Source organism: Parus major, chromosome 1A (genome assembly GCF_001522545.3).
Source record: "Parus major isolate Abel chromosome 1A, Parus_major1.1, whole genome shotgun sequence".
Taxonomy (NCBI): domain Eukaryota; kingdom Metazoa; phylum Chordata; class Aves; order Passeriformes; family Paridae; genus Parus; species Parus major.
The window spans coordinates 69,004,804-69,020,561 of NC_031773.1; the positions used below are offsets into that span (position 1 = coordinate 69,004,804).

Below are 15,758 nucleotides of genomic sequence, written 5' to 3' on the forward strand. Positions count from 1 at the left end.
TCAGGGAATGCCTGTGGGGCTGTGAGGCTGGTGAGATGCCAGGTCCAGCAGCCTGCCAGCCACCCAGAAAGGTGGTGGGAATGCTCTGAGCCCTGAACTCGGAGACTGGGCTGCCTTGTGCCCTCCTGGGCCAGCACAAGGATAGCTCCTGCCATCCCTCAGAAGGATGGGAGGCTGGAGAGGTGGGAGAGAGCAGGAAACAGGAGAAACAGCCAATGTTATCATTCTCCTCCTCTTGTCTGGCACCTGCCAGGGTCCTGGGCTCCCGGTCCACAGGAGGAGAACCAGGAGAGGGCAGTGTTAGCAGGGAAAGATGAGATCCTGCACCAGCACCACCTGCCCAGCCAGCATCCTTCTTCCCAGCCTTCCAGCCAAATCCTCCAGGTGAAGCTCCAGGAAAGGAAAAAGCAACTAAAATAATGAAATAGAAAAGCACCTGCAAGAGACTGAACTTCAAAACTGAAAGAGGGTTGGTGGGCAAGGGAGAATCCTGAAGGATGTTGTCTTTAGTGGGGCCATACTGCAACATCAGTGAAGTTTCAGTTTCTTGCTCTACTGGTCAGCATTTATGTATTTATAAGATGTCTTATAAAATCAAGATAAGCCCAACAGAATAATTTCATGCCAAAGGCAATAAATCAAGTACAACCAAACAAAAGTAACCAACTTAACCAGAGGAAGAAAATATTTCCAAGAAAAGAGTTTTTGACCATCAAGAGCCCAAAAGGAGATGGCTCTGAATGCTAAAGGCCAGCAACAATACTTGACAAATCAGCACAGACAGAAAGCCCACACAGCTGGCTGGCAGATGGCTGTGGTGAAACATCTTTGGAAAAACAGCAAAGACAGCCTTGAGTTGAGTTTGCTAGCTCCACAACAGCTAGATTTAACAATGTGATTCCTACTGCAACAAAGACACCTTAATTGACTCTGTGGCTGGTGGCAGCATTTGTGGATCAGGGATATCATCCCCACTGATGTCACTGCTCTCCCAGCAGCACGCCAGGCCTCCTCCAGCCCAGGGAACAGACACCTCTCAGTGCCATAACTGGATTCACCTGCATGTTTGGAAGTCCAAATTCCTCTAAAAGTATTAATATCAGTTCTGCTTTCCTAGATTTTTTTCTTGTGAAGGCAAGCTGACATGTTGTTATCTTCCCTATGCCATTTTTCTAAGAAAATAAAGAAATGTAAACAATCCTTTTTATTTTTTTTTTCTTTTTGGCATTTGCAGTTGAGGATATGAGGAGATTCACATACTTGCCTCATAGAAATGAGCAAAAATGAGAAGGCAAAGCCAGATATGTTCTTTGTCCAGTTGATAACAAGTTAAGAATAGACAGCTCAGAAAGAAAAGGACAGCAAAGACTCCAGAGGTGCTTCACAGTATTTATCTTTGGACAGAAGAACAGAAATGGCCTTCAGCATCTCAGGGGAAAGAAAGCTTGCAGATAATCTGCAATAGCTTCAGACACTTTTCAGCACTGCTGCCTTCCTTCCTGGCTTTAGAGCAAGCCATGATAGGAATAATTTTCTATTTGTAGTTAAACTTCACTGAAAAAAAAAATAAATCCCTAACAATTCACCAGGAATTTAGCTTCTCTGCTCCAAGATATTTCAGAACTCATTTAAAGATTAGCAGATATTCAGAGTTGCATGAAGATAACTTCACAGTTAAGAAATAGGATGCTAAGGTTTTATAGGTACACTGGGGGAACTGTGCTGCTGCTCTGCTGAACCTTTCTGGCCTCTGCTTTTGCCATAATGCAAAGAAGGCAAAATTAAATTAAAAATTGAGATTCTTTAAAACTTATTTATACTCCCCAGTGTGATTTTTACCTCATTAACAATTCCACAGAAACACTGATGACAAAAGGCAAACATGGATAAATTGGTATCTCATCCTGGGCTATGGACAGTAAACCTGAATTGAGAATATGGAGAGCTTGTAGAGCAGCACAAGAAGTGAGTTAGTGGAGAACTTCTATAAAGATACAACACCAAGATACAGAATTATGTTTCTCCAAAGTTCAAGTGTTTCTGGATCAGGTTATGGTTAGTTTGAAAAATACACTTAGAGCTTAAAGTAACACAAGTAAGCATCAATAAGAAATTTCACTGATTTAATCTAAACCTTTGTTTTGTCTCAAGTTAAACTTCACTGTAGCTCAGGCAAATTTTGCATCTACCCAGAGAAACCAGTGTAAATATGTGTGTTTGATACAGGGAGAGCTAATTACATATAAACCTTTATTTCTGAACTAATACCTATAAAAGAGCCAAAAGAAAGGGTTGTGAGTATGGAAATCCAGTCTGACAAATTTCAAAAAACAAAAAAAAACATTTTTAATGTCAACCCTTTAATATTTCTGCCCTATCTGGAAATTTGGGGTTTATATCTTTCAAAAGATTTTAAAAACATGCATTTAAAAATAGAAGTAAGATTTTGAATGAAACAATTTAGTATTTTTAAATAATATCCACAATGCCATAACATTGCCCATTTTTATTTGTGCATGGAATTACTAATTTTAATCAAAATCTATAATAGCCATTATTAACATTAACTATTCCTAACTTGAAAAGAGATAGAGAGCCCAGCAGAATCCACAGCTCAGCATCAGGAGATGCTGCAGAAAGCTTTCACAAGGACCACAGGGTATGAGCAAGGCCTGGAGTAACAGAACTTGCTGCTAAGAGTAAAACATGAGAGAGGTGAGCTGCCCTGCAGAAAACCAGGGAACAGCTCGGGGTTGGAGCTCCTGCTTGCAGGGAATGCTTCAGGTGACACCACTCTCATTTTCTGACACCCCACACACACACAAAATGCTCAATGATGCCCTGAAATCAGTGGTTTTCCCTTTATATCTCATTTCAAGTTAGGAATTGTTAATGTTCCTGATTGATAGGGTGTAATTTAATTAATATCAGCAATTTCATGGACAAATAAAAATGAATTATATTATGGCATTATGGACATGGCTAACTTACAGATAACGTTTGTGATTTTAACCAGTATTTAAGAGCTATGGCACTGTTCTCATCCTCACCCAAACCATAATAAATATCTTTTATATTACATAGAAAAGTTTAAAATGCTTTAAAATTTTAGAGAGTTCCCATATCCATTGCTTTCTCAACCAAACTCAGGAAACAGACTTGCACATGAAGAAGGATATAAATTGTTGCAATTATTACTTCTAATTTCTAACAGAGACCAGAAGTGGACTGTTTAACTTTAAAATACATTATGCATTCCCATAAGATTACAAATTAAAAATAAATGACATAAATCAAGAGGGGGAAGATAACAAGTTAATAGAAGAGCAGTCAGAGATGGAAGACAAGGGTAAACTCTGAAGTAACAGAGTAATTTAGGATGACTAAATGCAAATCATAGCAGAGTAATTTCTTTACAGAAACTAAGTAAGCTGAGTAATTCCTCATAGATGACACAGAAGAACACAAGCAGAATCTGAGCAGAGAAGTACACAGGATGTTTATAAAATGGCTATTCGTAATTTAGAGTAAAGTTTATCCCACTTGCAATATTGTGTGTAGAACAAATCAAAATACCTGTTGAATATTTTCAGAGTTTAGCAATCAAAGATGCAGTTTGAAAATGAAATTTGACAGCTACAGATAGGAGGTTTGGTGTCCTTTTGCACAAAAAGCTTACATTGCTCTGTGGAGACCGAAATGTGAATTAAGTGCAAGGTAAATGTTGCTCCTTGGAATGGAGCCACGAGTATTGAGCTGACACTGCAGGCTGTGAAGTGACATTATCACCTTTCTCCCTCCTGAGCTCCAGGCAGCCCAGCAGAACCAGCATTCCTGATTCCTTGGGAGAGGATTAGTGAGCAGGAATCCCCAGCAGCTCTGTGCTTTGGCTGAAGCTGGTGCACAGGGAGAGGGGAGAAAACCTTCCTGCACAGCGAAGGCTCTTGGATGATCACAGAGATTTTCCACAGGTGCCTCTCTCTGTAACTCCCAGCAGGTGACTTCTGAGAGAGCCTCTGATGGAAATGCACCTGCCCAGGTGTCCAGGACTGCTGCTGCTGCCCAGGTCACGGTGGAAACCCTCCAGAAACACCTCTGGGGAGGGAGGGAGTGTGCAGGGAACAAAGCTGGGGGCCAGCAGAACCCCCAGCAGCCTGAGGAAGCCAGGATGTGCTGGACATGGCTGCAAAGAGCCTCTGATGGCAGGGAGCCAGGGGGAAAATGCCTCCTACTTCTAGGGTTAAAAAAGTTATTTTAATTGTGTAACTCTTCTGTTGGAAGAAATAGTTTTTCCAAATATCAGTGCAGGACCTATTGAAAATAAGGAATTCTCTGTAACACAAGGTTCTGCACATTTACAGCTGGGTTTGGAAACAGTGCTGATAGTCCTTAAGCTGTTAACAAACCTCACACTGCTGCCTGCTTCCAACATCTGGTTGCTCTGTTTCTGTTTTCTCTTTACTTTCTCACACTGCTGCCCCTCAAGCCCAGTGCACTGCACCCTCTGACACACTCAAGTGAGGATTTTCAGCAAATTCCAGTTTCTTCTCCACTCTCTTCTTTTGTACAGGCAAGAGCAAGACAAAACCCAAACAATAAATGAAAGTGTGCACCATGTAATTATGTTCTTAATGCCATTTCCTTTCATTGAGGACTAAAATTCTGCACTTACAGGCAGCTATCTGAAATGTGAAACAGAGCTCAGGGATATCAACATAATGATACCTCTAGGACAAAGGGAAAGAAAATATGGTATTTAAGAGAAATTGCTAGGATAATGCAATTATTTATAATGAATGAATGGAATTTTTATTTCTTAGTGTTGAGACTTGGGACATTCCCCTTTCCTTCTGGTAGCTGCAGTTTTTTAACAAGAAAAGTCAAATAGGACAGAACTGGTTGAAGGATGACAGTTCCAGAAACAGTACTGAGTAGCTTATTTGGGGACATTGGGTCAGAACTGACCCAAAGGGACATTTTCTACCACAGGAATAATTTAATGACACAGTTCTGAGCACTTGAGTCTTTACTGTCCACAACTTAGTCTAGTATATTATTTTAGATTAGATTTTGAGACACCATATACTCCTAAGTACTGGCTTCAGTTCTTCACTACAAATGGAGCACAGTTTTACTACAGTAAGTCAGCCTTACAAAATGTCTTTGATAAAATGCCAACAAAGAATGACACAGTATCTTGGCCCCATTGCTTGATTACAATCAATCTTCCCCAGGGACCTGGTCACAGCCCCAAGCCTGACAGAGTTCAAGAAGTGTTTGGGTAATGCTCTCAGGCACCTGCTGTGATTCTGGGGAATGTTTTGTGCAGGGATAAGAGTTGGACTGGATGGTCCTTGTGGCTCCTTCCCAACTCAGCATATTCTGTAATCACTTGAGGTCCCTAAGGAATTCCACTGAACTTAATGGTAGTGTCAAGACACTATTGTGCATAAGAGGCACCCATATCAGTCAAACTTTGAGGCTACAAAATTATTTCTGTGGCAACAAATTTGCCTTAGATCCATGGTGTTGGTGCTGGCAGACACTTTTCCAACAGCTGTTTGTACATCAGTTTCTGTGGCTCTCCGTGGATGCACTGGAAGAGTGAAAAGGTTAAATCCATTTATTACACCAGCTGTATCTACCAAATCCATTTATTACAACACTTGTATCTACCAAATCCATTCCATACACCAGCTGTATCCACCAAAAGAAGCCACAGAAAACTCCTGCTGTTCATACCTGAGCCTCCCCAGCAGGTGTGAAAGATGCACCAAGTAATTGATGTGATGGAACACAGCAAACCAACCTCTGTCAATGAAAGTTGCTGCAGTGGCAAGTAACAGCTCCAAAAGCAGCAGTAGGAAAACAAATTCTTAACTATTTATAATAAAAACCCCCAAAACAACCAAACCAAACTGGGTAATCTCATTGGTGAGAAGTGGATATGTTGGCATCATGCTTAAATATTATTGGTGTTGGTTAAATGTATCCTCCCTAAGCACTTCTTAACATTCAAGAGGATTAATTTTTTCCCACTGAGGCTTGTAAAGCATTATCTACAGAAGATCATATTAGAAGGGACAGGAGTGAATTTAATGCACTGGATTTGAAGTAATTTACAAAACTCATTAAAATTCCAAAGATGCAAAATGGGTGTTCTGTGATGGGCTTCTGCAAATCTGGAGAACTGATTCCCACCCCCCATGGGAACACTTGGAGCACAAAGGAAACTCTGCAGCTAGAAACAGAAAAGCTCCATGGCTTAAATGAACAGTCTGCTTTGTAAATTGAAATATATCATTAGTTTGTGTTTTGCAATTGAAGCTTCTGAAATACCATCCCAGTGAGTATGGGAAAGCAGAAGAGACAGCTACATTTTATTTTAGCTGACATTATTTATGCTTGGGAATCATGAATGGAGAAGTAACTTTAAACAACTGTGATGACAGCACTGCAGAATTAAGACAATAATGTGAGGGGGTAGAAAAAGAATTCTTTTCTCTTTCCAGAACAACTTAGGTAATTCCCTTTTTCCACAATTTCTCACAAAGCTTTCTTTACTGTGTAGCCCATAAATGTGGCTAACAGACTAGCAAAGTTTTAATGGGAAATATTATTTTTGGGATTACTATTCAGAAGAACTTGACAAAGAAAGCCTTTCCTACCTTCTTTACCCACATCTCTTGATCAAATAGATCCTGATCCCCACAGATCCTGATTGTATACAGCTATAATTAATGAGGTAATTTATATCAGATATCCAAACTTTGCCCATATCCACTGTCATTTTCAGAGGTAATATGTCATTTCCCATACATGTGACAGGTTTTGTCTCCCACTGCTTCATCCCAAATCTGACAGACAAGGTGGTTCAAAATAATGTGTCTTGTGCTTTGATTTATACCATAGGAGCTGTAAGGCTTTAACAGAGGAGGGTGGCTTGCATAAAACTGAAGAAATTTTAATCCTGTATCAGTGATTACAGAAGGCAGGAGGCTCTGAAGGGAAAGGGAATGTGTCATGCCCACAGAGGCACATCACTGTCAAGGGAGGCACAGGGCAATGCTGAATCAGTAAATGTATGAAGACAGGTACAGAGGGAGAGCATGACTGTCTTGTACCATCTCAGCCCTGTTACAGACATATTTATCTCCAGAGGTCTGCTCTTTCTGCATTTGCAGACATGCTTCTGGTGGTTTCCTGCAATTTGGCTGCTCTCTCCAATTTCTGAATCAAAATTCAGTCTTGAGTCAAAAGTTCAAGGAAATTAGTTTTAAAATCACAAAGGAAGAAAACCAGAGCTGAAGTGTTCAAGATAGGCTCAGGATATGTTCACTGACCCACAAAAATCACCTTTTAACTGTGTAGGCTATTGTGTACACTGGATAGAGTTTGGTATAAAACAAATGAAAGTGAATAGTGAAAGAATTGGCATTATAATCAAAGTCAGGGTTAAAAAGACAAAACTAGTCACACTTAGCACTGGTACAAGTTCCTTGTAGTAGTTTAATTTAAAGAAAAAAAAAAGGCATTCAGGAATATAGGACTAGAAAGTTAAAGTAAAAAAAAATGTTGAAAAGAGAACTAGAAACAAATTAGAAAAAAGGTTGTAGTGAATGGTGAATTACAGTCCAGAAACAAGAGACAAAGAACTGCCAATGAAGGGATTAAGGAAGGCAGGACAAGCTGGGAGGAAGGGAGATTATTTCAGTAGATGATTTATAACTAGACTGACAGCCTCTTCTGGAGACTTCATCTGACAAACTCTTATTAAACCCTCTCAGTTCTGTATTCCAAAACTCCTGGAAATACACACTTGGGTTTCTGAAGTCACTGTGTATGTGGATATAAGCATGGGTGTGTCACATCCAGCACAGTGAGTCCAAAAGGTGAGTAAGCAGTAGAAATTACTGGCAGAATATTTTGTAACATGGACACTGCATTCACTTATACAAAACCACTCATAAAAATGCATCAATTAAAATAGAAATGGTTTATAGAACTAAAGTAAGAGTTAAGGTCTTGATGGCTCCACTGAATTATAGAGAACAGCTGAAATTTAACAGTTAAAATGCGGCAGAAGTTGATATCTTGCAATTTGATTCCCACGAGTGTGGGGATGCATGGCCCCAAGTACAGACAAAAGAGCAGATGAAATTCCATAACAAATAATAAATTAGAAAAATATATTATTATTATTTATTAAAAATAGATTAAAAAAAATGACTGCCTCCTTTTATGACTGAAGAGTTGACCTTTGCTAGCTGCTGTCAGCACTCGTGACGCTGTGGACGCGGTGTCGGCACATTTTGGCGAGCAGAGGCTGAGCGGGCAGGCTCAGGTCCTCGTGCAGAAGCTGAGGCCACCAACTCACCTGTTCCTGGCTCATCCTGCGCAGTTCCCTCTCCCAGGCTGCCTGGTCGCTGTCCAGGTGGTAGGAGGCGGGCGGGGTGAGGCCCTGCAGGATCAGGGGGTCGCGGTCGTGGCACAGGGCTGTCAGATGGCCGATGTACAACTTCAACTTGCTGCGGTTCTGCTCGAGTTCTAACAGGGGCTGAATTATCTGAAATAAGAGGGACAGACAGAGAGCACGGCCTGAGACCCAAGCAGTGATGAAGGCAAAGATCAGCCTCTCAGTTACAATCCTGCCCAGCTTTCAGGGGGAGAAACCTGCCCGCTCTTTCCCTGGTCCGTAACACACCGAGCATCCAGGAGGACACCACACTCTGAAAGGGGGCAGTGATGACAGCTGCGTGATTAGATGGGGAAATAATGGTGACATGGGTGGAAAATGAAACAATGAATGCATTAACTCCACTGATTACCCAACACTACTTCACTTTATCTGCTCAAAAGAAGATTTTTCTGACAAAAGGTGTCTGTCCACAACTTATCCATAAGGCAGTGTCAATAAAGATTTTTAGCTTGTTTTGCCAACAAACATTTCACTGCAAATTAAGAATGCAATAAACATGTTCTAAAGAGAATAGTTTCAAATTATGCCAAAACACAATTCAGAGACGATCACATCTCTGCTGTAGAAATTGGATAGAGACATATCTTCACCAGAAAGTTAAAATTTTATTTTCTATAATGTTTTATAAGGTACAGTCTTCTACAGTTTTGAAAAGGCAATGACTTTTATTATACAAGCCAGATTCTATATAACAAACCAAAAAACTGAAATCAATAATAAAGTAGTATTTTATTTCATTATACTTTACCCAATCTGAATCTAATCATTGTTCCTTAATGCAATCCAAACTAGAGTCATCCAGCTCCCATAAAAAGTATCTGAAGAACAATTTCTCATTTTTTTTACAAAAATACAGAGCTTGAGTGCGTAAATACTGACTGGGATCCTCCGCTGTGACCTTCCACAAGAACACTGCCTCATTTGCTCTGGATGTTCGTGGGCACATATTCAAAACCTCAGTAATGCAAACCTCTAAGGTTTGCAGCTGATGAAAAATTCGGGAAGGGCTGAGTTTAGGGAGTCCTTTCCATAAAATGAGGTGCAGGGCAGGGAGAGCTGTGGAGCCTCCCAGGCAATTTCTGTTTGTGCTCCCAGGCAGAGGCAGCACCTGCTGGGGACAGCTCTTCAATAGGACACCTCTGACCCTGCTAATGAAGGCCTGAGATAATCTCTGACACAACAAAACAGGGTGCTGGCATTACTTTCAACAAAGACTGGGGATTTGACCCCGTTTAACAAGGCTGTCAGGGCTCACTGGTTTTGTTTCCAACGCTGTTTTACGTGGATTAGTTTGTGCAGGCTGTGAGGATCTGGGAGGCATGGCTGGGCAGCCAGCTAATGTCAGGCTCTGTGTCCTGCCAAGCTCTGCACATCTGCCACGGGACAGGAGACAGAGGAGAAACCTGAGAGGGAGGGAGAGAGCTCACGTGCTTCAGTGAAAGCCATGGAGCCTGGGGCAGCCTCTGGCTGCAGATATAAACACACATAAATAATGCTTTGTTATATCAGGATGGGATGAGTGGACGAGGAGCTGGAAGGAGAAGTGGCTGAGGGCTGATCCCAGAGGGTTGTAATTAGTGGCACAGGGTCTAGTTGGAGGCCTGTCATTAATGATATTCTCCAAGGCTCAGTACTGGGCCCAGTATTGATCAAATTATTCACCAATGACTCGGCTGAAGGGGCAGATGCCTCCTCAGCAAGTTCACTGCTGACACAAAGCTGGCAGGAGTGGCCAATAGCCCAGAGAGCCTTGTGGGCCCTCAGAGAGACCTCAACAGGTTGGAGAGATGGGCAGGGAAGAAGTGTCTGGAATTCAGTGAAAACAGGGCCCTGTACCTGGGGAGGGATAAGCCCATGGACCATCACAGGCTGGGAAGCAGCTCTGCAGAGGAGCTGGGGCTCCTGCTGGACAACAAGCTGTCCATGAGCCAGCAGTGTGTCCTTGGGGGCAGCACTGTCCTGGGGTGGGTAAGGAAGAGCTCCAAGGGAAGCCTGGAAGATCCTGCCCCTCTGCTCTGCCCTGGTGAGGCCATACTGGAGTGCTGTGTCCAGTTCTGGGCTCCTCAGCACAAGGAGCTCCTGGAGAGGGGCCAGGGAAGAGCAGTAAAAATGATGAGGGGACTGGAGCATCCCTCTTATCAGGACAGGCTGAGGGAGCTGGGCAGCCTGGAGAAGACTGAGAGGATCCCATCAGTGGCTGAGTATCTGCAGGGAGGCTGCCAGAGGATGGAGCCAGGGTTTTGGTGGTGCCAGGCAATAGGACAAGAGGCCATGGGCAGACCCTGATGCTCAGAAGCTCCACCTGAACATGAGGAAGAACTTCTTTCCTGTGCAGTGACCGTGCACTGGAGCAGAATGTGCAGAGAGGGTGTGAAATCTCCCTTTGGGAGATGTTTCAGAACCATCTGGAGGCAATGCTGTGTCCCATGTGCTCTGGGGTGGCCCTGCTGGAGCAGATGTCCCACTGTGGTCCCCTCCAGCCTGACCCAGTCTGTGATTCTGTGACTGCAAACTGCAGCAGGGCAGAACACTCTGCTGTCCTGTACACAGGGCAAGAGCAAGGGACATTTTAATGGAATCAACAGCTACATTTCACTTCCATCACCAAGCAAAACTGCCTTTAGCCAATTATATCCATCAGCTTTGGTTATTTACTGAATTCAGTGACTAATGTAACTAATCCAGTAACCATGCACCCCAATTTCAGATAATATCTGTTACCAAGATTCTGATCTCAAAATGGATTGCCTGTGCAAGTGAATACCAGTGATGCTTCTAATTTAATGGATGGCTTTCCTATCTTTCTTATTATTTGATTTGCCCACAGAGGGTAAAATGATGGATTATCACACCTTAAGAAAATACTGTTCTATAAAAATGTAACAGTCAATGTCTAGATAATAGATAATAACTAGCCCAATCAATGTAGTAGCTGCCTTGTATTCATTTCAGATACCACAATCTCTTTAGTATCTGTCAGATGTGAGATTCCAGTCTGAAAAGGATCTGTCTGGGTAAATTTCCTGGCTACTCTTGGTGAACAGAAACCCTCCTTGATGAAGAGAAAGCAGAGCTATCTAGCAAGTAAGAATGGAATATTTTCATCCAACAGTTGAATTTGACGGCTCAGGGATAAATCCCCTTTCCAAGCACATTCCTCCTGCACCCTTCCCCCTTTTACCTCGAGCTGGAAAGAGGCCAAAAGAGGCGTGTGAAAGTTCTTTACCAGCAGCCCTCCCAAAGCTGCTCACAGAGCAATCACTGCCCTCACTTGGGATCCATTAAATGCTGCCAGTGGAGTAGGAAGTGCCCTTATATCTGAATTCCTGCCATATCTAACTGGAGCTGGCCCTGAGCAAGAGGCACTGAGCTTCCCACACAGCACAGCTGCCCTGCCTTATCTCAAGAGGGTGGAAGAGCGTTTGCTAAGTGGAAAAGCAGGGTTCATAACCCACATGGTGTTCTCAGGATCAGCTCAGAGCTGCAGAGCTTTCTAGGAAAACACTGGGTGAACAGACCAAACCCAGGAGCGCCTTCTAAAGCAGCCCTGGTTCATTAATTGCCCTGATAGGTTTAGGCCATCCTCATCAATGAGTGGAATGGAGTCTGCTTAATGTATCCTCAACCTCAGAATATTGCTAATGGCCAGCTAGGTTTGACAACATCTCACTAAAAAAGGCAATCACTACAGCTCTGAGGCAGAAACATGGAATGTTGGAGTCTGAGGCACTGTGAGTATGCCCTCACCTCTGATACCTGGCTCTGACATCCAGGAAAACACTGAATTTCATATAACACCATGGAAACAACTGTTAAATAGAAAAGCTGAAAGTGTGGTTGTGTAAATTAGGGAGTTTTCTTAAGTCACTGGTTGAAAAAGTTAGAGTTTAAACTAGTTTAGAGAACAGAAGACAAGATGGGGGATTTAGGGTGTTGTCTCTTTTCCTTCTTCTTTCTTCTTCATCTTCTTCTTCCAGAGGTTTTTGGGTAGCAGTAGGTGATTGGATAGGTAAAAAAACGTTGCAGTGCAGTGTGCAGGTGTTGGGTCATTGGGTCACTTAGAAAAACAATTAACTTAGCATTTGTTAATTGGGTAAACGGGCATATAAAAGACCTTGAAGAAGATCTTTGATGGTCATTTTGGACCTTTCTATCTTAGTGCACGTAGCTCCTTGTACTCTGTATATGTTTAATATAGATAAAAGAAGAATAAGCAACCGAATCAGAACAAGAGAAAACTGCCTCTCCCTCATCAATCTCAGTCCAAGGGGAAAAGAACCCAACCATGAATGTCCTGTCAAGACAGTGGAATGCCTGACAAATCTCTCATGCAAACCCAACCAACCTCAACTGACTAATAAAGATATTTGAGAACATATTCCAGATTTGACTTGAAGACAACACGTTCAGGTTTTCTGAGATTTCGTACATTGTTTTAAAATCTCTGACTATGACAAATGTGAATCTAGCTGTGGTTTTACATGTCATTGGGGCAAAAATGCTTTAGAATGAAATGAGATTGCTTCTTCCCTGCTAGTCCTACTGCTGCTGGACAATGGTCAACTGAAATGTGGGTAACTGAATTTCAAGTTTTATATGCTAAATCTCTGCATTTCAATACCCATATGTGCAAGCAGTGTGTACTGGAAGTATGCAAAAATACATAGGTGGTTATTTGGAAAAGAAAACCAGCAAATGTCCACAGACATCTGCAGAAGAAAGGGTGAGTTTAATCAATGTGAAATTCCCCACAAGCACCAGCTTTAAATGATTCCTTCTCCAGGCAGAAGGGTCAATGACCTGGTCACCTTTCTCCCTGCTAACAATCCCTTTTTCTCTGAAGGAACCAACCACTTTTCTTTTTCAGAACCAAGCAATTAACTTCATTAATTTCAGAGAATATTTTCTAAATTTCCACTTAAAAGAACCTGCAGCTGCCATTTTGAAATAAATTCTTAGAGACATCCCTAAAAACCTGCCTGTCTCTGTAACTGCATCACTTGACCTTGTAAAAGTTATCTCCTTACACAACTTTGCCTTACTTGTCAGAATAATTCATCAGTGTGGAGGTTGATCATGGATCAACAGCAGTTATCTTTGAAAAAGAAGGGAGAAAATAGCATTTTTTGACACAGCAAGGGCAATAAAGTGCCATATTTACATTTGGCATATTTACATTTGCTGCCATACCCCCCTGTTAACCCGACTGCTTTGTGTGCACAGACTCTGTGTATATACCCACCACAGAACCCTACAGCACAGGGTGATGCTGCTAAGTGGTCCTCATTTTGCAATCAATTAATTCAAAGATTAATTCAAAAGAAAATATCTGAGAGGAAAAAAAAAATCCCTGGAAGTGCAGCTAGATCAAGAAGAAAATAAAATAGAACTGAGGAGCAATCTCAGGTGTCAAAGTAAACAGTGACAGTGTTTTTGTTATTAAAAGTGCCACAGAGAAGTGTAGGTGGAATAAATCTGAAAGTTTCCAAGGAATTAAGTAATTTGAGAAATGATCTAGCTTTGCCAACCTGATCTACACACTGTGAGTGCTCATGGTAAATCCTGCACAGCACAAATAAAGAAGGAATTCTGAAAAAAATCCAAGCAGAAACCCAAAGCACCACCAAACACCTCCTCAAAACTTCAGACTGGACATAACAAATTATTTGGGAACACAGTGCAGGTAGTCCTTTATCTCCTATCAACCACATCCACATGAGAGTGGAAAATTAATTTCAAACTTTGTTACATACAATTGCAACTATGCTACCCAAGAAAACCTACTTCCCAAACTACCACAGCACAGGAGAGGATGGGGCCAAAGATTGTGTAAGCACATATGTTTGTTAAAAAGGAATTATTTCAAAAGGACCTGAAAAATCTCTGTATACCTCCCTGGATCTGGGTTTTATTATAGATATTGCCAGACAAGGATATTTTGCCTCTAAAACTAAATATCTTATAATGAGAGATATGAAAATAAACTAAGATAGTGAGTGACACAGTCTGGAAGTATTTGCATGGCAAATTGAATTATGCCTTCTTGCTCAGACCATTTGTGTTTGTTTGGCAACAAACAGAAGGGTTCAACAATAATACTGTAACCACTGAATGCAAAGGAGTTTTATGAGGCATGAATTTGGCTCAGAACGTGCAAAGCTTTCCCAAATTCAGAGCAATTCATCACTGATGTCTTCCCTTCATTATTTTAAATGGAAACAGAAGAAAGTTCTCCAAAAGACACGTCCTGACCTCAGCTCAGTTCAGCTCAGTTCACTGATACAGAGATACTTGGTTTCTTCAGAAGACCCCCACACAAAAGCTCAAGGACAGGCTCAGTATTCTTTAGATTATTTTAAAGAAAAAAGAAAAAAATAAAGGATTTAACTCTAACCTTCAAAATTTCCCCCTCATAAACCAGAACAATATACGTGAGGAGCTAAAAGAGATTCTGGCTATTTTGACAGAGCTGTCTTACTCAGTTCCTTTCTGACAGAATCAATTAGGAAATCATTTTTATATAGCAAATTATTTTTGAAATTTTTATACACCATGAACAAATCCCATGGATTAATGATTTCCAGAGTTCACCCTCTTCACCTTGGGAAAAATCCAGACCAGAAAAAAAGAAGAGAAAAAAAACAAACTGGGGAAAGGAGTTTTGTCATTAGCTCCCTGAGTTTAAATAAAAACTTTTCCCCATCATGTAGGTGAGGCAGAGAATTGCAGAGGGTTGGTTGGGTTCCTAAAGCACTCAAAAAGAGTGAGTAGTTCTAAAATATTTTTATACATAACCAATGCAGAAGTGCTTTCCATGACACTGGCAACTTACACTGTGCACACCTCACACCTCTTTATTATTAAAATCTTCATTGGAACACTTCACCCCTGTAAGCTGTGCTACTTACCAGGGTAAATTTTTGAATAATAAATTAAATTATAGAAAGCTGTGAAACGGGGTAGTCAGTGACAATTATCAAGACAAAAAAAGGAGTCCCACAGTAAGCAAAAATAATTTAACTGCAATGTTTGCAGCTTGGATTTAAACAGCATTCTCCTGATTAAACCTTCCTAGGTGTAACTAGTCAAGTGTTGATTCCACAGAATCAGTCAGAATTTATGCTGATTCCTTCTCTACAAAAATACAGCAGCTAGAAAATAAGTAAGAACAACCTGCTTATATTTTTATTGCACTCAAGCTTTCTAGGTCTTGTGAACGAACAAGTACCCACATTTCTTGGTGTGCTGTATTCCTGCTGTGCCAAGGGGTAAAAGGGAA

At 41.4% G+C, this 15,758-nt stretch overlaps 1 protein-coding gene across 5 annotated transcripts in view; it reads right to left on the reverse strand.

Annotated features, from left to right (window-relative positions):
• Positions 1 to 15,758, reverse strand: part of ERC1 (ELKS/RAB6-interacting/CAST family member 1) — a 284,117-nt gene that overhangs the window by 9,871 nt on the left and 258,488 nt on the right. For 4 of the 5 annotated variants that reach the window (XM_015627633.3, XM_015627634.2, XM_015627636.3 and 1 more), the window contains one exon: positions 8,378 to 8,566. In XM_015627633.3, the coding sequence (XP_015483119.1) occupies positions 8,378 to 8,566 (189 nt within the window). Of the gene's footprint in view, positions 1 to 8,377; positions 8,567 to 15,758 lie in introns of those variants that run through there. The other variant, XM_015627638.3, reaches the window with a different exon arrangement.